The following is a 22926-nucleotide window of genomic DNA, read 5'->3' as shown; positions in this document are numbered from 1 at the left end:
TATATTAATTCACATTTTTACTATAAAACATTTTTGTATGATTTTTTTGTAGCAATGCTGCCCACATTGCACGGAAACTTGCATGAATGAACTTTTTATGCAAAATGACATGTTTGCCTTTTTAGAGGGTAGGTAAAGGATATTATTAAACCTGCGTACTTTTACGACCGGCTATTTTTAGCTCCCAAGAGCGCATAAACAACAGCAGCCAACATAACAAACGAGACGGAAATGAATGGGCTGGACCAGTTGGGGCTTTCCCTGCCAAAACCCCCTTGCTACTTCTTCTGACCCTGGGTTTTATTGGCCCCACAACCACCCACACTCACCTGACACAGGTAGAAATGATGCCGTTCGACGTGGTGCGGAGAGTTGGCCCTGTCTGGGAAGCAGCTTCGCCATATTTTGGTAACCATGATTCTGAAAAAAAGAGGAGAAAAAACAAGAAAAAGGAAAAGATTAGCAAAGGACTCTCACTTGGTGAGTGGACGGCACCACGTGGCAAAGGTGGAACAAATCTAATTAAAGTTTTACTTCTCCGAAGGGCTTTGTTTACCTTTCGAGTCTGTGTTTGGGAGCACACAGCAGTGTGTACAAAAATGCAATCAGATAAGAAAAGAGGGCCCCAGTTTTGTGGAACTAATTTAAATGTGGTGTGGAACACAGGTTTTGGTCTGCAAACTGTCGCGTTTTATTTGGCTTGGTGGAGAGGACATCTTTTTTTTTGTTGCCAGATTTGTTTTAATATAAAATTTTTAGAGTCTTCATAACCTTGGCAGAATAATAGTTCCTCAAATCGATACAAGTTCTTTGAACATAACTTAAAGCAACATTGTCAAAAAAATCTGTTTTTAGGACATTCAAAGTTCAAGGTAAGATTCAAGTTCAATTACAGTAAAAATAATAGAAGCTATCATAGGTTATCTAATCTAATCTAATCTAATCTAATCTAATCGAACACAAGCGCAGCCAGTCCGAAGAAAGCATCCGGGAAGAACTTATGGTTAGATTACGCCTCAAGTTCCTTCTTGTCATTATTAACGATTGCAGTACTTTCGAGAACCCCGAAGTGTATTACTCTCATAAAAGCGGCCCGGCCTACTGCGTTGCATTAACCCCATGAGACAGATTTTATGAACGGATCCCACATTTCATAGAACCATCAGGGGAAGAAGAAGAAGCCGGGGACATACCGTACCAACCGGTTCGAGTTATTTATAGATTATAATGGTGTGTGGTGTGTAGGGGAATCGTTGGGGAAGGGATTGTTGTATTATATAGTAAATGACCTTGTGACATTACTTCACCACTACGGATTAATTCACTCAAGGAGTAATAGTCCCTTGGTGGCTGAATGGCTTGAGCATCCAACTTCCAATCCAAAGGTGTGAGTTCGAATCCCACCTGATTCTATGCGTTTTTTTTTGTTAACTTTAATTTTGTAAACTGCAACTGTGGCAAAACAGTATAACAAACGGCGAACTCCATTCGCAAATGGAACTGACACCAATTTGTCACACAGGTTGACAGCTTTTACATTTTACGACCATAGGGTAGGTTTCACCAAATTTTCCATTTATCGCTCGGAAATAACTACATATATGGAAGATATCGAGCAGGGGATGAAAAAATAACGTCACGTTGACCTTTTTTCCTCTGCACTTTTGTGTATCGTGCATATTAAGTGGACTGATATCCATTGCGGAAGCAGGGCTCAGTGTATTCACGTGGCAATTTTCACGTTGGAAATTTCCGAAAAACATTTTTCACTGAACACATACATCTGTTCAATATTGCACTGGGTGTGACTGAGTTGATGTTGAAACATAATAAATGATTGTTACATCCAAATATACATAATCCATATTAACTTTGCCTGTTTCAAATTTGAGTACATTCACTCGTCTGGAAGAGTAGCTTTCCACAATGAAAAATTACTAATGAGATACTTAGGTACTACAAAATGACCACTCGATAGTGTCTTCCGTTGCCGGAAATAATTGGCATGCCGTCGGAATATGTACCCGTAAAGATAAACAAATATTGTTTCTCTTTGCAAATTTAGTTATACAGTCAGATAATTATAATTGCCATCATTATCCTCACGCGTATCGCACGTGATTACCTCTGTGTGCATGTGTGCTGGAGGGTGTGATTAAATGGAAAGAGGTAGGACAATTTCGTCTAATACTAATTGAAGGCTTGTTTCTTTCATATAGGCTGTGACTGTGTTATTGAGGTGGTCAGCCTTATCAACCAAAAAATTTTGAATTGTAGGCTGATTGTTTTCAAATTGTAATTATCTTTAGAAATTATTTTCTGAAATATAGTTATTATGTTAGAAAATCACATAGTTTGCTATTGAACAATACTACGAATACGGGAAACGATCATTTTTGTATTTTTTATTTGTGTGAAACATTTGTTCTATTACCAAAGAATTCATGATGCATCATTAGTTCGTCTATCCAAGGTTTAATATAATTTTGGCAGCTTCCCATAGAAACAGGCTATTAAAATATTCTATAATCTGTATTTTGAGAAGAGATTTTCTAATCTATTGATCCCTAGTGTATTTAAACTTTGAATCTTTGATCAAACACTCCATAACATTTTCGACTGGCATTTTGGAAGCAGAAGTAAAAAATGCATGTCAAATTTAGAACTTATTTTTGAAGATATTGTCCATTACAATATTTCAAGACATGCAGATTTTTGATTGTAAATTTCTAGTGAAAATAGATTTGATTGTATAGAATTATACAATGTGAAGTTGAAGTTTTTATTTATTTCTTTGCTTTAAAATAAAAAAATATGTTGAAGGAAAATTTGATAAGTATTGTGCAATGTTTATAATTTTTAGGAATTATGTATAAACAAATGTATAAAAACTCCATGAATGAAATTTTGCCTAAACTTTTTTTTTTAAATACTCTAGTTTTCCTTTTGCTGAAAGCCATGGCAACAAATACATTTTTATTTAATTTATTTTATTGATTGCACTTTTGCTGAATCTTTTAGCAAATTAATTTTCCTAAATCTTAAGAAAAGCTGAATCGTAAATTAGGATGTGCGACTAAAGGTCGAATGGACCAAAAGTCGAATGCCAAAAAGTCGAATGGAAAAAAGGTCGAAAGTGGCCAAAGGTCGAATGGACAAAACGTCGAAAAGACAAAAAATCGAATGTCGAATAATGAAATACATTTTTTTTAACATTATTTAAGTAATAAACTATATTCTGCGGTTATAAAACTGTTTTTTTCATATTGAACATGTGCAGAATAGGCAGACTTCTTTTAATATTTTATTTGTAATTTATTTTCTTACATATAAATCCATGTTTTTTCCGTGATTAAAGCATTCATGTTTGAAAGAATGATTTTTTACATTCTTTCAAACATGATCAGTTCTTTCCAGAAAAGACCGACTAAAAAAATAAAAAAAATAAAAAAAAAGTTAAAAAAAAACTTAAAATACAGGCCACGGTATTTTTTTGCTATGAATATTTTGTGTCAAGGGGTTTTATTTTGTATCTTAAACTTCTGCTTACTTTTCAGTAACAATCCTGTTCATAATTATTTAAAATAACACATTATCAAACCATCAACTTTAACGACCCCCGGGTCTTTTGTGGTCTCTATTGCAAGTTTCTGCTCGAACCAAGGAGTCCGAAGGCTTGAATGGGGAGAGCAGCCAAACCTCTTTCTACTCCAAGGAACCTTCCACCCAGTGTTTGAACTGACGACCTTTGGATTGCGAGTCCAACCGCAGCCAGCGATTCCACCGGAGTAGGCTTGGTTTTGTGAGTTGTTTGTACTTATGGCATGGAGACGACTCCTACACCTGGAATGACTTAATGGCCTAACAACCAAGGCCGGGACCGACATTTTACTTCCTCATCTGATGGAAGGTTGGAGCAGATGGGAATCGAACCCAGAATCATCCGCTTACAAAGCGGACAGCGTAACCATTCGGCCACGCACTGCCAACACACATTATTTCGTTAATTTTAACCAGATTTTAGAGTAGCTACCGTGAAATTACAGTGGAATTCCAATGTTAATGTTAATTGTTGTCATTTTTTCAAAGCAACCTATTTTTTGAAAAAGAAAAGGAAAAAAAAAATCTTAAAATTAATTTTGACTAAAAAAAATCTAAAAATACTGACTTTTGACTTTTCAGATATAAAATATTATTTACAATCGAAAAGTACTTTACAAAAATGTAGATACAGGTTAAACCTTTTTTTTTTTATAATGTGAGTTTTTTACCTGTAAAAGTCATGATTAAGCCTGACAGCCAAAATATTTCTTTTACAAAAAGATCAGACCAAAAAACCTTGTTTCAAAGTTATTGAAGATTGGACAAATGGTTGTTGAGGTACAGCTTCCGAAAGAAAATCACACAAAAAAAAAAAAACAAGTCAGGTTTTCAATGTCAAAAAATTAAGGTATTTTAGAATTTTCTGATAATTCTAATAAAAATATTTTCATAATTTTCCATGAACCCTAACATGTGAAATAGACGAGAATAAATGTTTTAGGCCTTTGTAAATGTTTGGGTTGATTTGAAAATATTTTTATTCGAAATATCGGAAAATTTCACCATACTTTAAATTTTGGTATTGAGAATCGAACGCATATTTGCTAAAACATTTATTCGTCTCAGAATGCCCATCAAAAAATCATTTTTGTTATAGCTTTGTTTGTATGAATTACTTTGCAAATTATCGAACTTTTCATAAATAAAAAAAAGAACTAAATTAAAAGTGTCCAGAACATATTGCAACAAATTTAAGTTCAACATTCAAATAAAACAGAATATTGAACAGTAAATCACATTTTTCAACAAGAATACCATACAAAAACTAATGTGAAATGAAATTAAAATAAAAGGTCAACTTCAACTCAGATTAATTTCTTCCTTGCGGAACCAAACCTACCCTAATGAATTCCACAATTGCTTCGTCCGAATCCGAATCGTTGTGGTGTATGTGTGCGAAATACACACACACATCACTCACAATAGTCGCGGACGCGTTGTGTCGAATGAATACAAAGTTATTAGACAGACCCCCATCATCATCATCATCAACAGTAGTATCAAAAGGCACGACGCTAAAACTGCACGCAAAACTATCAGTCCAAGTTCTACCGTTGACCGCAATGGACGGATCTTCGTTGTCGTCGTCGTTTGGGTCGTTTTCGTCGGTTTTATCGCTGTAGTGTCCTGTGTGTTGGCAGTTTTAAGATATTGTCGAGGTCGTAAAACGCGGAAACTCGCGAAAGATGGACAATGTGACGAATGTCACCGAATCGGCGCTGGTGCCAGCGCTGTACGATTTTGGCCAAAGCGACGGCGTTTTCATCATGATCTGTGCCTTCCTGCTGGTGACCCTGCAGACGGGCTTCGTGCTGCTCGAGTCGGGCTGTGTGTCCCCGCGGAACGAGGTCAGCATGATGCTGCGGAACGTGGTGGACATCGTCCTGGGGGGAATCTCGTTCTGGTTCTTTGGATACGCGTTTATGCTTGGCCGCAGTGGATCGCTGCTGCGGAATCCGTTCATCGGGCTGGGGGACTTCTTTGCCGATGCGTCCCCCGGGGACCCGCTGCTGGGGCCGGTCATGGTGATTTATCTCTTCCAGATGACCTTTTCGGCGTGCTGCACGACGATCGTGGGAGGAGCGGTCGCGGAAAGGTATTTGGGGCGTTTCAGTATATAATTTGAGTTGATTTGAATATTAGAAATGCACAATTTTAGAATAGGACATCTTTCCTACAATTAAAACTTTTAAACCCAACAACGCCTTTAGGCGGACTGTTATCTAAAAATTCTTGTAATAACAATTTTTTAAATCAATTTTTGATTTTCAAAAAAAAAAAAAAACATTCGAAAGAATAATTAACAAATTAATAGCAAATAACAAGTTTGGTAATTTAAAATGTTTTAATATAATACCTGAGCAGTTCTCTCAGATTTCGGTCATTCGATTTTTTTTGTATTTTTTAATCTGACTGAAACTTTTTTGGTGCCTTCGGTATGCCCAAAGAAGCCATTTTGCATCATTAGTTTGTCCATATAACTTTCCATACAAATATGGCAGCTGTCCATACAAAAATGATATGTGAAAATTCAAAAATCTGTATCTTTTGGAGGAATGTTTTGATCGATTTGGTGTCTTCGGCAAAGTTGTAGGTATGGGTACGGACTACACTGGAAATAAATTATACACGGTAAAAAAAATTTGGTGATTTTTTATTTAACTTTTTGTCACTAAAACTTAATTTGCAAAAAAACACTTTTTTTATTTTTTGATATGTTTTAGAGGACATCAAATGCCAACTTTTCAGAAATTTCCAGAATGGGCAAAAAAGCTTTGACCGAGTTATAAATTTTTGATTCAATACTGATTTTTTCAAAAAATCTAAATATTCGTCGCAAAATTTTTCGATGTAAAATCAAATTTGCAATCAAAATGTACTTCAGTGAAATTTTGATAAAGTGCACCGTTTTCAAGTTAAATCCATTTTTAGGTAACTTTTTTGAAAATAGTCGCAGTTTTTCATTTTTTTAAATTAGTGCACATGTTTGCCCACCATTGAAAAACATATTTTTTAAAAGCTAAGAAAATTCTCTTTATTTTGCTTCTTTGAATTTTGTTGATATGACCCTTAGTTGCTGAGATATTGCCATGTAAAGGTTCAAAACCAGAAAAATTTATGTTTTCTAAGTCTCACCCAAACAACCCACCATTTTCGAAATATTGAATGTTTGGCCCTTTTGAAATTTTAGTCATGGTTTAAAAATTTTGAAAATATTTTTTTCGAAAAGATCGGAAAATTTCACAAATGTTTCATATTTTAACATTGAAAATCGGACCATTAGTTGCTGAGACATCGACATAAGAAAATGGTGGGTTGTTTGGGTGAGACTTAGAAAACATCAATTTTCCTTGTTTTGAACTTTTGCATGGCAATATCTCAGCAACTAAGGGTCGTATCAACAAAGTTCAAGAAAACAAAATAAAGAGAATTTTTCAGCTTTTCAAAAAAAAAATTTTTCAGGTGTGGGCAAACATGTGCACTATTTAAAAAAAAAATGAAAAACTGCGACTATTTTCAAAAAAAGTTACCAAAAATGGATTAAACTTGAAAACGGTGCACTTTATCAAAATTTCACTAAAGTACTTTTTGATTGCAAATTTGATATGACATTGAAAAATGAAGTTGAAAAATTTTTGCGACGAATATTTCGACTTTCTTTTTAAATCCGTGTTGATTCAAAAATTCATAACTCGGTCAAAGATTTTTTGCACAACCTGGAAATTTCTGAAAAGTTGGCATTTGATGTCCTCTAAAACATAAAAAAAAATAGTTTATTTTTGCAAATCAAGTTTTAGTGACAAAAAGTTAAATAAAAAATAACCAAATTTTTTTTTCATAGTTTGCCGAAGACACCAAATCGATAAAAAAAATTCCTTCAAAAGATACAGATTTTTGAATTTTCACATATCATTTTTGTATGGACAGCTGCCAAATTTGTATGAAAAGTTATATGGACAAACTTATGATGCAAAATGGCTTCTTTGGGCATACCGAAGGCACCAAAAAAGTTTCAGTCGGATTAAAAAATACAAAAAATAAAATTGAAGAAAATAGACCGATTTCGTAGAGAATTGCTCACCTATTTATAGTACTTTTAAGGATTTCGTTAGTAATAATTAGGCGTTATAACATTTTCAAAAAGAATTTATACAACGTCAAAATAATCAAAGTGTTAGAAGCTCTGACTAAATATCTCTTTTTGGTTTGCAATACTTCGTAACAACCCTCGCAATATCCGAACCTTTCTGATATTTTATGAGAAACATATCAATTTTTTATTGTTTTTCAGTAAAAGAGCAAAAAGGACGTGCAGCTGAACAAATCAAGGCATTTTTGGATTTGATATTTCGTAAATTGACCGACAACCGATCAAAAAACGTCTTTGTTTACAAGTGGTGCTTAGGACCGTTTGAAAACTAACTCGACGGATTATTTATTTAAATTATGAGAAATTATTTTCATACAGAAAAAAAATGCAAAAAAAAACTTTAACCAATATTATCCATCTTTTTTTAGAAAGCAAGAGATCGTCAGCTGTGTGCTATCTTGTGACATAGACCATTTTGGTCGAACATGAGTTAACCCTCTACAACCTAACCCCGCCTTTAGACGGGCTTCGATCTAAAAAATCGCCAAAAATCAATTTTCCAACCGATTTTTGATCTTTAAAAAGCATTGGAAAGAAGAACTCTTAAAATTTTAGAAAATTTATTGGTTGGAAGTTTTACTTGTTTTATGTGACTTTGCCAATGTTTTTAAAAATGTCATTTTTTTAGGGGTCAACTTTGGCTGTGTTTTTTACTAACATTTCCTATATTTTCAGTAAAAAGAAGTATGCAGTAATTTTTCTAGTGTCCCAGACTATGCCTCTACGCATTTTTTTGCAATTTAAATGATGATGGTGCGATTCCATAGCAGAAAATGTGAAAAACATGCAAAAAAATAAAAAAGTGACTGTAAAAACATGAAAAAAATAGATAGGCGAAATGTAATTATATAAGGTGGTAGAGTAGGCCAAATACTACCAAAAACAAACATAAACTAAACTGCCCATAATTGAAAATTCGGCTATTATGCCAAATCAAGTATTCCGAGAAAAACGCGTTTTAGTGTTTGTCACAAAATCTCCGTCAAGGTAATTTCCCATAAGAGTGGCATATTAGCCGTTTGGTTTTTGCATCGGCAGCCAAGTCTAAACACTATTTCAATGAAATTCAAGTTCCAGGAGATGCGTTGGAACATCCTCTACCACCTGGTGCTAATATCTCGTTTTTGTCGAAAGTGGATATTAGCCGTTTTTTCAATGGTGGGCAGTAAACAAGATAAATGCAAATTAAAATACTAAAAATGAAACAAGAAAAACATAAAACAAGAGAAGTAAAGTTTTTCGTAGAACAAAAGTTGCTCATAATGACCTGAACACGGGAAAAATAAATATTTTCGAATAAAAAATTTGGGCTGTAGAGGGTTAATGATGACGTTTTGCTATGCTTAACCAACACTACAAGATGCTTTAACCCGATTTTGGAAACTCGCTTCCGTTTCCCGGATATCGCAATGCACACTTGTGACATAGACCAATTTATCATCAAAATGATCGTGCACACTTGTGACACGTCATACATGTTGTTGGAAAATGTGAAAAATTTGTCTTGTTTTTCACAAATTTATGTTGATACACACTTTCTAAAGACAATACAATCTTTTTTTTTTGAAAATATACTGATTTAGTCGGTTAAACTATTGATTTGAGCTTATTTTAGTTTGTATGGGAATTCTGTGCACACTTGTGACACGTAGTACAATTTTACTTTCGAAACACACTTGTGACACGTGCTTTTCAGATTTTTGATTACATAATTTACTGTATCTTTTAACGAGTGTAACCAAATAAGCGTTTGTTAAGCGGTAGTATACGAACCGATTGCTTCAAAAGGTTTTGCTCTACCATTTATAGTTTTGAAAAAAAATATCATCAAACTTTAAAAATCGATTTTCTCGAATAGTACTAAATGGTCGTTGTCACAAGATAGCACACAGCTGACGAGATAAAAATAACATTCATGATAAGAAAAAAAACTTAAACCATGATAAAATTTGTCTTGGAATCGGTCGAATATTTTTCGTACTAATTTTCGACAAATTTGTCTTTTTTGTAAGTGCTGAAAAAATTACAATATAACTAAATCTAATTTATAAAAAAAAATAATGCTGCAAACAAACTAGATCCATTTAAAAGTCGCTTGTTCTTTGTTCAATTTTATCTGGAAATACTTAAATTTTCAAACTGTTTGTGATAATAAATTAAGGCAAAATTTAAGATCTGAAGTGGTCAAAACTGTTTGACATTTAACATCATAAAAGTATTCATTTTAGATAAATTAGATATGGACTTAGAACCATCATTTTTATGTTTAGTTTCAATATCCAAACAAAAAAATAAATAAAAATAAATCGATGATACATTTGTTTGATATTAATTTCTTTGTTATCCTTTATTCCAATCATTGATAAAAAAATGGTACGAGAACAAAACTAAAATCCAATCGATTGCAAATTTGTTTAGTGAGAAGTTCAATTCTCTTTTTTAGTATTTCAATGTTTAGCTTAAAATAAAATTTGTAATAATTTTTAAAAAGAGATCATAATTTTGAAAGTTTGTTAATGTTACACAATGCTTTCATATAACATACAGTCCAGACTCAATTATCCGAAGTTCGATTATCCGAAGGTTTGTATGGGACTTCGGAAAATCGAATCACGAACAAAAAAAAAATGTTTTTATATTTTTTCATTTTATTGTTTTAAACATAAAATTTTAGTTCTACGACCCCATTTAAGTCAATTTGAGTTGTTGATTGCCTATTTAAAAATAAAATGCATTTTTTCAATATTGCATCATAGTTTAATAAACCAAACAATTATTTTTCGACATGCAGCTTATTTTTGATTATTTAGTAAAACATACATTCCTAAGATGTTTTTTAATATAATTGAAAAATGTTTTGCCTGAAAAAAACTTTTTTTTGGTAATGTTTGTTCAAAAAATACAATCAAATTCAAAAAGAATCATTGAAAAAAATATTTTTAAGTTTCAAGCAGTAAAGAAGGTTTAATATTTTTTTTAAAACTTAATCAATGTTTGCTTTCCAAAAATCTCCGTGAAGTCTCAATTTAAACGGATGAAAGTATCAAACAGATCAAATTTAATGACAATTAGATTTTTGCGGAGCACATTTGGTTTGAATTGAGTTTATGAGAAGATGTGGATATAGTAGTAAATGTGTTTGAAAATTGGAAAACATTTCATTTTTTCAATCATTTTTGACAATCAAAGGAAAAAATGTGCAAAAAGGGAGTTTTCTTAACATTAATTTAATTTTGAAATTATTGAAAATTTTACAAGTTTCAGTATGTTTTATTTGTGATTAAGCTGGCTGAGGACCATTAAAACCATTACCATTAAATCCATAAAACTTATCTGCTCAATTTATTTATATATTTTTCCTTACTTGGTTTTTTCCCTTGGTTTTCTTTTGTTCTCCAAAATTTTAAATTTTTACATCAGTTTTTACTCAAAAAAAAAAATAGATAACAAAAAAATAAGATTTGATGATCTGGCAACCCTGTTACCACTTAAGTGATATTTATGTACCATTTTAAAGCCGGATCTCACTTAAATGTATGTAAACTATGTCCGAATCTATCATCCGACCCATCGTTGGTTAGGTAATCGAAAGACCTTTCCAACGAGTCCAAAACATTGATAATCTGGCAACCCTGTCTTGAGTTATTACCACTTAAGTGATATTTATGTATCTTTTTGAAGCCGGATCTCACTTAAATGTATGTAAACTATGTCCGGATCTATCAACCGACCCATCGTTGGTTATGTTATGAAAGACCTTTCCATCCAAACATCGATGATCTGGTAACCCTGTCTCAAGTTATGACCACTTCAGTGATATTTGTGTACTTTTTTATTCCGGATCTAAAAAAATAGATGAAATTTGTGTTCAAATGTGTGTGTCCCATCATGTCACCCACTGTTTGTAAAGAGTGAGGAAGGCACCAACCACATAGGTGGATTAAGTTAGTTTTTTGTTTAAAAATAATCGTACAAGTGGCCAAAATGCCTCAAAATCTTAATTTTTGAAAGGCAATAATACGGTTAATCCCATCTAAAATTTAAAGCGGGACGCCAGATCATTCACGTCCATTTAAACTCATATTGCTCATATTTGAGTCTAGTAGTTTTCTTCTTATGAGTACGAACATTTATACTAAAACACGAATGCTATTGATCGTCGAACTTGCTTTGAATGCATCAACTTGCACCTTTGATGCCAAGAGACAGCATTGAAATTTATTGTTTCAAGTTGGAATGCTTAAATGCACCACCTCTCTGCTCGCTTTCTACTCGCAAAAAGGATCACACAATAACATTCCATTTAATGTTCGGCTTTTCGCAGAACCGATCCATCACTGCCTGGCTCGATAAACATTTAGTCTACGTTCTCTGGCCGATGTGAAGCCACTCGGAATGCGATTAGAATATTTCACGAAATGGCACGTTTAAGCTCGCCCCCAGTCTACGGCGAGCGACAGTGAGAGATTGAACTGCGGTTGATGCACTTGCCGGTGCATCCCCAGACATCAGAGGTGAACTACCCGTAACTTTCCGCGCGCCCAGGTCGTAACGTAACGCGCGCGTAGTCAGTGACTATAGCGGGGCTTTTCAAGAGTAGCGAGTTTAGATCGGAGGCGGGCGAAGGCAATAATTGCTGTTATTACTGTTATTTATTAGAGTGTCGTCGTTGGCCGGCTCGATTAGACAAGGTACGATTCTACACTTCCGATACTGAAATGCAAATTCGTTTTGATAGGTTAGGTGTTTGAAGGCCGCCGCCGGGGGTTTTAATCTGAGCTAATTGAGCTTTCATCTGAGAAAAAATGTTTGGCTGTTATCTTTGTTTAAACATCATTTTCATTTAAAAATGTCATTCTGTTTAATTATGATGTACAATAAGTACAAATGATTAATTCATAAAAAAAGCCTGAGAATAAGCGTAGCAGCTTCAACTAAAAAATAAAAAGAATTTTAATTTTCAACTCCGATTGTGTTTTTTGAGTTAAACCTTAACCAATCGATTTGTTTGAATAATAGTGTTCTTATTTTTGAGGTCATAAAAATGACCTATCCTTGATGTTTTCAGCGATTTTTGGGAATTTTTCGTTGTATGAAAACATTATACCTGAGACAAAAACCTATCGAAATCCGGGTAAGCCCTAAGGTTTCCACTACATCGCCTTTTTTGGGACACACTAATCAACATTCGATTTATAGAACACAAGTTTTCAACGTAAATATTTAGAGGTTAGAATTCGTTCGGCTGCGTGTTTTTTTTTCTCCAATGTGTGGAATGGTTTGGCTTGCTTTAGATGTTCCAATTTTTTTTGTTATAATCATTAGATTTAAAAGTCAATTCCTTTTGATTCTTTCATAACGTTTCAATAAAATAATTTTTGTGATTTTCAATCTCAAAATGTTAAAAGTTTTAAGTGGGACAATTAAGCAATATGCATTTATGGGAAATTAACAGTTGAACGTTTTTCTTTAGTTAGGTAAAAATATATTTGGGTAATTCTCCGCCAACTCACACAGCAGTTGCCCCGACCCCTCTTTGATTTGCGTGAAACTTTGTTCTAAGGGGTAACTTTTGTCCCTGATCACGAATCCGAGGTCCGTTTTTTTTATATCTCGTGACGGAGGGGTGGTACGACCCCTTCCATTTTTGAACATGCGAAAAAAGAGGTGTTTTTCAATAATTTGCAGCCTGAAACGGTGATGAGATAGAAATTTGGTGTCAAACGGACTTTTATGTAAAATTAGACGCCCGATTTGATGGCGTACTCAGAATTCCGAAAAAACGTATTTTTCATCGAAAAAAACACTAAAAAAGTTTTAAAAATTTTTCGAATCTACATTGACCCAGAAGGGTATTTTTTTCATTTAGAACAAATTTTTTTCATTTTCAAATTTCGTGTTTTTTCTAACTTTGCATGGTTATTTTTTAGAGTGTAACAATAATCTACAAAGTTGTAGAGCAGACAATTACAATTTTTTTGATATATATACATAAGGGGCTTATATGCTTATAACCATCACGAGTTATTGCGATTTTACGAAAAAAAGTTTTGAAAATGTTGGTCGTAGTTGATCATGGCCGTTCATGGTCACCCGCGACAGACACGGACGACGAAACAAAGAGAAATGCAAAAAGTAAATTTTTCAAAACTTTTTTTCGTAAAATCGCGATAACTCGTGATGTTTATAAGCAAACCCCTTATGTCTATATATCAACATTTTTGTAATTGTCTGCTCTACAACTTTGTAGAACTTTGTTACACTCTAAAAAATAACCCTGCAAAGTTAGAAAAAACACGAAATTTGAAAATGAAAATTTTTGTTCTAAATGAAAAAATGACTCTTCTGGGTAACCGGCTCCGTGGCTTAATGGTTACGGCTTCTGTCTCCCAAGCAGAAGGTTCAGGGATCAAATCCCGGTCGGTACCTTTGAAATTTGGAATCAGGAATTTGAATATGAATAAAAACTAAAATGAATCAGGTAGGATTCGAACTCTCACCTTTGGATTGGTGGTCTGGGACGCTAAGCAGTCGGCCATCAGAAGGTGAATTGATCCGTAGTGTTGAAACATGTTATCTTCTCATATTAAATACGCGCTGATCCCTGATTTGCCTGAGGGGATTGGAAGTCTAAATATAGATCGAGTTTCCTTCAGATGCTTGCTTCTATGTTTAGGCGGGGCCGAACAATGCCCAGCGACCTCGGAATTGGACCGCAAGGAGCTCTGTCATTCTGAAATGGGTCGTTGGAAGCAGCGCGAGGGCTGTCACCACCTAATACCCGGGACTGAGATAAGCTGTATCAGCATTCGGCATATACACAGTCTGATACAAATTATACTTTCCCATAATTTCGCTACCGGTTAGCGGGTATTGGATTGGACCACACACACACACAAATGAAAAAATGACTCTTCTGGGTCAATGTAGATTCAAAAAGTACATCAAATTTCCCATAAAATGACATGTTCCAAAAAATTTCACAGTCGAGTAACGTAAAATGGAAGAATTTTTAAAACTTTTTGAGTGTTTTTTTTTCGATGAAAAATACGTTTTTTCGGAATTCTAAGTACGCCATCAAGTCCGTTTGACACGAAATTTCTATCTCATCACCGTTTCAGGCTGCAAATTATTGAAAAACACCTCTTTTTTCGCATGTTCAAAAATGGAAGGGGTCGTACCGCCCCTCCGTCACGAGATATCAAAAAACGGACCTCGGATTCATGATCAAGGACAAAAGTTGTTCCTTAGGACAAAGTTTCACGCTAATCAAAAAGGGGTCGGGGCAACTTTTTCCGATTTCGTGTGAGTTGGTAGAGAATTACCCATTTTTAATTGCGTTATATTATCATCCTACTAGTAATGAATTATCCATTAGGAGTTAAACCTATGCAAAACTTAGTAATAACCTAGTACAACGCTCTTTGAATTGTCCATCACATCGTTAGCACCAACTTGTTAAAAACTTTCAAGTTTCTGTAGACTTGTCTTGACCATAGACAAAAAGTGCTAATTTGTCCTTATTAGAACCAACAATTCAAAAATGACTGAGATTTATTTTTAAACCTTGCTAATTGAGTTCCCAAATCCCATCCCCAGGTTCAACCTCAAAGCGTACTGCCTGTACTCGTTCCTGAACACGATCGTGTACAGCATCTCGGCTGGGTGGGTTTGGGGCGAGCACGGCTTCCTGTACCAGCTTGGCGTGGTCGACATCGCCGGCAGCGGTCCGGTCCACCTGGTCGGTGGTTCATCCGCGTTGGCCGCCGTCCTGCTGCTGGGACCCCGGCTGGGTCGCTACGACAAGGGCGCGGATCCCCCGCCGCTGGGCAACCCGGTCAACGTGTGCCTGGCCCTGTTTGTGCTGTGGTGGGGTTGGTTGGGGTTCAATTCGGGCAGTACGTACGGAATTACCGGCGCCAAGTGGATCTATGCGGCGCGGGCGGCCGTCACGACGCTGATGGGATCGTTTGGCGGTGGGACGTTCGGGATTTTGTAAGTTGCGTGCAATTGTTGGAACATTTGGATCATATCATAACATATCATCTTGCAGGTACTCGATGGGTCGCAACAAGGGCCGGTTGGACATGGTGGACCTGATCAACGCCATCCTGGGCTCGATGGTGTCCGTTACGGCCGGATGTTCGCTGTACCATTCGTGGGAGGCGATCGTGATCGGGGTGATCGGAGCGGCGTTGTGTTGCCTGAGCGTTCCTTTGCTGGATAAGCTACGCGTCGACGATCCGGTTGGGGCGGTAGCTGTGCACGGAGTTGCCGGCATTTGGAGCGTGCTGGCCGTAGGGTTGTTCGCCAGCAATCCCGTACCGCTGGAGTTGACCAACGGAAGAACTGGACTGTTCAAGGGTGGCGGATGGGATCTGCTCGGGATTCAAGCGCTATCGGTGGTGTGCTTGAGCGTTTGGGGATTCTTCGCCACGTATTTGCTGCTGTGGATCATCAACAAGTTCCTCCCGATTCGGATGACCCCGGAAGATGAGCTGCTGGGAGGCGACGTGGTCGAGCACAACTTGAACCGACCGGTAACTACAAATTCTTCGTTAATCTTTAGGCAGACTTTAATTTGCAATTTATTTTTTAGCTTCTAACTCCAGAATCTGACTACAAATTGGAGAAACCTGCTGATGCTGGTGGAAATTCGTTCAATCTGCGAAATCTCAAGTCCAAGAACGTGTCTCCTTCCTTCGCGTACGATAACCAGATTTTCTCCATGAGTGGTTCGAATGGAAGTGGTGGTGTTACGCAAAGTAATGATAAAAGCTTAGCTTAGTCGGTCGTTAGGTGTAGCAAGCAGTAGGACTTTTCATTTTAGTGCGTAGGTTTACGCTGTAAAATGAGAGCATCTTAAGAACCATGTGTTTTTGTTGAACATTTTATTTATTATGACGTTAGTGTTTATAACTGTTGCTTAATTGAAAATACAAGTTAGATTTCACAACCATTAAAAATTCAATCTGAATTATTTGTATAAATATTGTAACATTGCCAAGTGGAAACATAATTTTAATAAATTTTAAATCGTATTTTAATCGTCCAGGTAATTCAATTTTTTTTACCACGGAATTTAAGGGAAAATTTTGAAGAGGGAAATAAAACTACAAATAAAATTTGCATTGGCCTAAAATATTAAGGGTAAATGACCAGATAAAAGAGTTTCAACATGGTGCATGCATTCCAAGATTGTAAGCGATATTTTGTGAAAATTTTAGTATTCAACACAACAAAAATTGCAAATCATGAAAATTTTAGTATTTTCAACAAATTATGATAATATGTGAAAATTTTAATATTTGAAACAAAAATATGGTTTAGTCTATACAACATTTTGCGTCATTTGGTTACATTGTAAACTATGAAAATTGTACAATTTTCAAAAATACAGTATTTTGTAAAAAAATGTATGCCGCAGTATCTAGTTTGTTCAAAAACTTTGCAAAAATTTGCGTTGTCTGAAACCCATATTGCAAATTACAAAAAAATAAGGTATTTTCAACAAAAAAAAACTATATTTTGGGAAATTTTGAGTATTCTACACTAAAAACTTTGCTTGATTGAAAATCTTTGCAAAATTTTGCGTCGTTTGTTACCCATATTACAAATTATGAAAATTTGAGTACATTAAAGATATGGTATTTTGTGAAAATTTTATAACTTTACATTATAATCACTGATTAAGTAAAAATCTATAAAACATTTTGCATTTTGCAACGTGATACCTATATTGCAAATAATAAAATATTTAGTATTTTTAACAAAATTCAAAATCTGAAGTCCATTTTCCGATATCTCTTGACGCACAGTGGTCGGAAACGCAAATTTAGCAGGAATAATTTGTTTCCGCTTCAGGGATGCATTTTCGAGCTTCGGTGTCTAAGAAGCATTTGTTAAAAATTAAAGTCTACATCTTTTGGTCAAAACGATATCAGGGTGGTCCAACAATTTCTAATATTTTCAAAAACTATCTTCGCTTCTAGATGAGATCGAGGTATACTTTCTTCGGCAGTATTGTAGTACTAGCCATTTCAAACAACTTTGTCGAAGACTTCAAATCTCTATCTCTTAATCTGATCATTCTACAGCATTTTATATGAAAAGCAGTAGGGTGGCCCATGAAAAAAGATCATCCATCAGAAAGAAAAATAAAAAAAATGAAAACATTTAATAAAAATTAAAAACCTGTTTTAAATAGTAAAGCAGCTGAGGATATGATATCTGATTAGGGTGGCTCAAATTAATTAGAAAATAAAAAGATTAAAGATAAATGATTTTATTCGTTAGAAAATGTATTTTAACATATTATTATTTCTCTAAGTTTTCGTAAATCGACTTTTATTTGTTTTTTTTTTAATAGGATAAAACTTTCCATGCATTTACTATGTTAAAGGGTGCCATTTTGCATCATTAGTTGTTCCATACAAAGCTTCATACAATTTTGCCCATACCAAATGGGAATATCCGTAAACCTGATACATTTTCTTATCGATTCAGCGTCTTGAAAAAGTTGTAGGTTATGATTTGAACCCTTAAAAAAAGTTTCAGGGAAAAATGCACACTTTAGAAATTGATATTAGAAGTTGATTTCCCAAACCTCTTATTTTATTTCTGAAAATTTGTTATATTTGTTAGGAAACATCTTTTAGGCTAGTGTTCAGGTTTTGTTGTAAAACCTGGTACTATTTTTTTAATTAAATGCACCGTTATCATTATTTGCATTTTTAGGTAAAAAGATATAAATTGGAAAAGGATCCTCGTATTGGCATACTAATTATACAAAATGACTCAAACGGTCTCGTGGCGCAGGGGTAGCGGCTTCGGCTGCCGATCCCGATGATGCTATGAGACGCGGGTTCGATTCCCGCCTTATCCACTGAGCTTCTATCGGATGGTGAAGTAAAACGTCGGTCCCGGTTTCTCCTGTCTCGTCAGAGGCGCTGGAGCAGAAATCCCACGTTAGAGGAAGGCCATGCCCCGGGGGGCGTAGTGCCAATAGTTTCGTTTTCGTTTTTTCGACTCAAAGAAAATGCATGGAAAGTTTTAACCTATTAAAAATTACAAATAAAAGTCGATTTACGAAAACATAGAGAAATAATAAAATCTTTAATATTTAATCTTTTTATTTTCTAATTAATTTGAGCCACCCTAATAAGATATCCTCAGCTGCTTTACTATTCAAAACAGGTTATGTATTTAAACTTTAAATGTTTTTTTTATTTTTCTTTCAATGCGAATTAAAAAAAAAATCATATCTTATAAGAGTGAACGAATATGAACCACCCTAGGTCATCTAAGACCACCCTAGTTGCCATAAAAACCAGGTTCGACCACGTTTGTCCACAAACCAATTTTACCTGCATTTGAGCTCACTAAGAGCAGTTTTGATACTGATTAATACGATATTCATGTAAATTTTCTCAAAGAGCATTGTACAAAATCTCATAAAATGACCATTTTTAAATCACTGTAACTTGGGTTTAGGAAAAACCCTTTTGAGATGTTATATTCATATTAAAGAAGAAGTTTAAAGCTTTCAGATGCACCGCGGAGCATATTTTTTTGTGTCCCCCTCGAAAAGATACAAACATTTGAAAAGGCATATTAAAAACTTTAAAAACGCTGTAACTTTTTACCAAAATGACCTAGCGACTTCGTTGGCATTTCAAAAGACGCGTATTTTTATGCTCTAACTGTGTCCCGAAGACGCCAAAATTTCCAAAAATAATACAAAAAAGATACGCAATAAAAACACTTTTTTGATGGGCCACCCTACTGCTTTTCATATAAAATGCTGTAGAATGATCAAATTAAGAGATAGAGATTTGGTGTCTTGGACAAAGTTGTTTGAAATGGCTAGTACTACAATACTGCCGAAGAAAGTATACCTCTATCTCATCTAGAAGCGAAGATAGTTTTTGAAAATATTAGAAATTGTTGGACCACCCTAATATCGTTTTGACCAAAAGATGTAGAATTTAATTTTTAACAAATGCTTCTTAGACACCGAAGCTCGAAAATGCATCTCTGAAGCGTAATTAAATTATTCCTGCTAAATTTGCGTTTCCGACCACTGTGATGACGGTGGAAAGACGGGAAAAAGACAAGTTTTTCAGCAAATTGAAGCTCAAATTGGTGATGAGATAGACGTTTGGTGTCAAAGGATCAATCAAATCAAATTATTCGCTCTACAGCATTGCCTTGGCGTTCTCGATTGCGAGATTCCTACTCGAAACTAGGTGTCCGAAGGCTTGATTGTTGAGGCAATTGCAAACCTCTTTTTACACCTTAGCTTCCATCCACCCCGGGATTCGAAATGACGACCTTTGGATTGTTAGTCCAACTGCCTATCAGCGACTCCACCGAGACAGGACCCAGGGAGACGACTCCTACACCTGGACTGAGCTAACGACCTAACCTTTTTAGGTTAGTCCGGGGCCAACATTCACTTCCCGTCCGACGGAAGGCGTGATCAGACAAATCTCGTCTCGAAAAATGCCACCGGGACCGTCTGGGATCGAACCCAGGCCTACTGGGTGAGAGGCAATCACGCTTACCCCTACACCACGGTCCCGGCGGTGTCAAAGGATATTTTATTTAAAATTGGACGTCCGATTTGTTGGTGTACTCAAAATTTTAAAATTGTATGTTCAACATTAAAAAAAAAATTACAAAAATATCAAAAATCGTAAGACACGTAATTTCATGTAAATTTAATGTACTTTTCAAATCTGCAATGGCTCAGAGAGGTAATGTTTTTATTTTTAACATTTTTTTCATTTAAAAAATTTAATTTTTTTATTAGTAGTGTACCAATGTTCTTCGAAATTAAATGAACAAAATGAAATGACATGTCCTACGATTTTTCACAGCTGATTAACGAAAAACAGCAGTGTTTTTAAAACTATTTTTGGTGTTTTTCACGTAAAAACGTATATTCGGAATTTTGAGTACGGCATAAAATGAGACGTCCAATTTTTATTTTGTTTCCTCTCGCATCATTATTTTGAGTTTTAATTTTCAATTTGCTGAAAAACGTGTATTTTTTCGAATGCAAAAAAAGGTCGTATAGCCCCACCGTAACGAGATATTGGAAAAAAGGACCTTCGATTCGTGGTCAGGGACTAAAATTACCCTTAAGTTTCACGCGAAGAGGAGTCGGGACAACTGCTGTGTGAGTTGGCGGAGAACGACCCCTAACACAATTTTTGGTCGTTTGCAACTTATGTAACGTATGAAATTTTGAGTATTTCCAAACACACGCTATTTTGTGAACTTTTTTACTTACTTAAACTTTTTAACCAACTGTATACTTATACATTCAAGTGTTAGGTATTATTGGTTTAAAAAAAATGTCAGCAGAAGAAATTAGTTATATCAGAAAACTTTACCCTTTCTTTCATTGAAAATTATTGCACCAACCGTTTCGCACAACAGACACACAAATCCACACGCTGCAAGGTCACAGTTGGCGCATCCGATTCCGCAAAGTGCTCCCAAGAGCGGTGTGTCCCAAACAGCCACAAACACAAACACCGACACCCTAGCACTTCCTTCTCGAGTCGAAAGCTCCATAATTCATCCCATTTCGAAGACACCGATTCGATAAGCAGGACTCTCGTCTTTTGGCCAGGATTCGCCACCAGGAGTTGGCTTTCCGGTGGTTTTCAAATTCAAATTCGCAACTAAATCTCTCCAATGCCCCCATCCCCAGCCTCGACAGATGAGTTATGGCGGATGATTACGGCCAAAAAGGGGGAAGAGTTCCTCGACGGTGGCATGCTTTTGGTCTGGCCTGGGCCCGGAACCGGAACGACGACGACGACGACGGCACCGATGATGCGGGGAAAATTTATGATCAAAACCGGCAGAGGTTCCGGTTGTTCACTCGATCGCATGATACTTTGTGTCGAGAGTAATTGATTTTCCGACCGTGAGCGGAGGAGCAGTACCGGCATCGCGGTGCGATGGCAAAACTTTTCAAGCAGTGACGGGAAGGAAAACAGATTCAATCAAAATGATAGGAAATTGATTTAAATTTTGAACTGGTCGATAGATTGACGTCGGCGATGTGTGATTTTGGATTTTAGTATTTATTGTGATGTTGGTGTTGTTGACCAAAATCGAACATCACTTCACAAAACACGTTTAATCTCTTTATAGGGCTAGATTTGATTCTCCTCTCGTATAAATTTCGAGTTAATCAAGCTCTTGTTTTGTATGAATATGAAAACAAACGTCATTTTAGCTTTGAAGAACCTGGCCAAAAAGAATTTACGTTGCGTTTTCATGCAACCCTCATAAATCGCTGGCATTTTTTCTGTGATGGACGGATTTTGCTGAAATTTAGAATGATGTTTTGATATGATCTCAAGATAAAGTTGTTCAAATATGAATTTAAACCGTTCAGTATAAGTTTTTGAGATTCTGCCATTTTTTAACACTATGAAGGTCAACCACCTAGGTTGTAAATTTTCTTAATCATGGTTGAAACCTGAGCAAACACCAGCCAATTGATTTATGTGTAAGATGAAATAATTTTTTTAATGTCACATACTTTTGACCAGTACTGTAAATGTTTTTGTGTTTTTTTTTATCTAAATGCCAGTGATTAGTGCATATTTGGCATTTTTTTTAACAAAAGAGCAATCCTCCACAGAAACAGGATATGGATTTTATATATTTTTAGAATTGGCTCAAATACAAGACTCTATACAATTGGCATTAATGTTACAAAAATATTCAATAATCTGTAACTTTTGAAGGAATTTTCTAATCGGTTTGGTGTCTTCGGCAAAGTTGTAGGTATTAATGAGAATTATTTAGACAAAAATGGTACATGCGAAAAATGTCGATTTTTGAATTATTTTTTTTTCAAAAAATTAAAAATCCTGAAACCCATATTTTTTAATATGGTTTAGGGCCAGTTGATTCCAAAATTGTAATAATATGTTTTTTTTCGGAAAAATCGGTAAGATTACTTAATGGTTAATTTTTTATCTTTGAAAATAGGACCATTAGTTTCTGAGAAATTGTTGCTAGAAAATCAAAGGCTGTTTGGATGAGACTTAACAAACTTAATTTTTTTATATCTTTTTCTTTTATTCGCCGTATTTTAGCAACCAGAGATCCGATGCTTAATGTTTGTTATGAAATTTTCTCAT

The 22926-nt window shown here is 35.2% G+C and overlaps 2 protein-coding genes across 8 annotated transcripts in view; one reads left to right on the top strand and one right to left on the bottom strand.

Moving 5' to 3' along the window:
• The window catches only part of LOC120423664 (protein rolling stone), a 131040-nt gene that overhangs the window by 36935 nt on the left and 71179 nt on the right, over positions 1-22926 (bottom strand). For all 7 annotated transcript variants that reach the window (XM_039587550.2, XM_052708729.1, XM_052708730.1 and 4 more), the window contains one exon: positions 330-420. In XM_039587550.2, the coding sequence (XP_039443484.1) occupies positions 330-416 (87 nt within the window). In that variant the 5' untranslated portion in view covers positions 417-420. The remainder of the gene's footprint in view (positions 1-329; positions 421-22926) is intronic.
• LOC120423665 (putative ammonium transporter 3) lies at positions 5105-21700 on the top strand. The gene is made up of 5 exons (XM_039587552.2): positions 5105-5698; positions 15353-15748; positions 15807-16293; positions 16353-16518; positions 21477-21700. Exons 1-5 carry the CDS (start codon positions 5289-5291, stop codon positions 21683-21685), a joined length of 1668 nt encoding a protein of 555 aa, XP_039443486.1. The 5' UTR covers positions 5105-5288; the 3' UTR covers positions 21686-21700.

The sequence above is a fragment of the Culex pipiens genome, chromosome 2 (assembly GCF_016801865.2).
Source record: "Culex pipiens pallens isolate TS chromosome 2, TS_CPP_V2, whole genome shotgun sequence".
In the NCBI taxonomy this organism is placed as follows: domain Eukaryota; kingdom Metazoa; phylum Arthropoda; class Insecta; order Diptera; family Culicidae; genus Culex; species Culex pipiens.
This window is presented reverse-complemented; position numbering and strand designations above follow the sequence as displayed.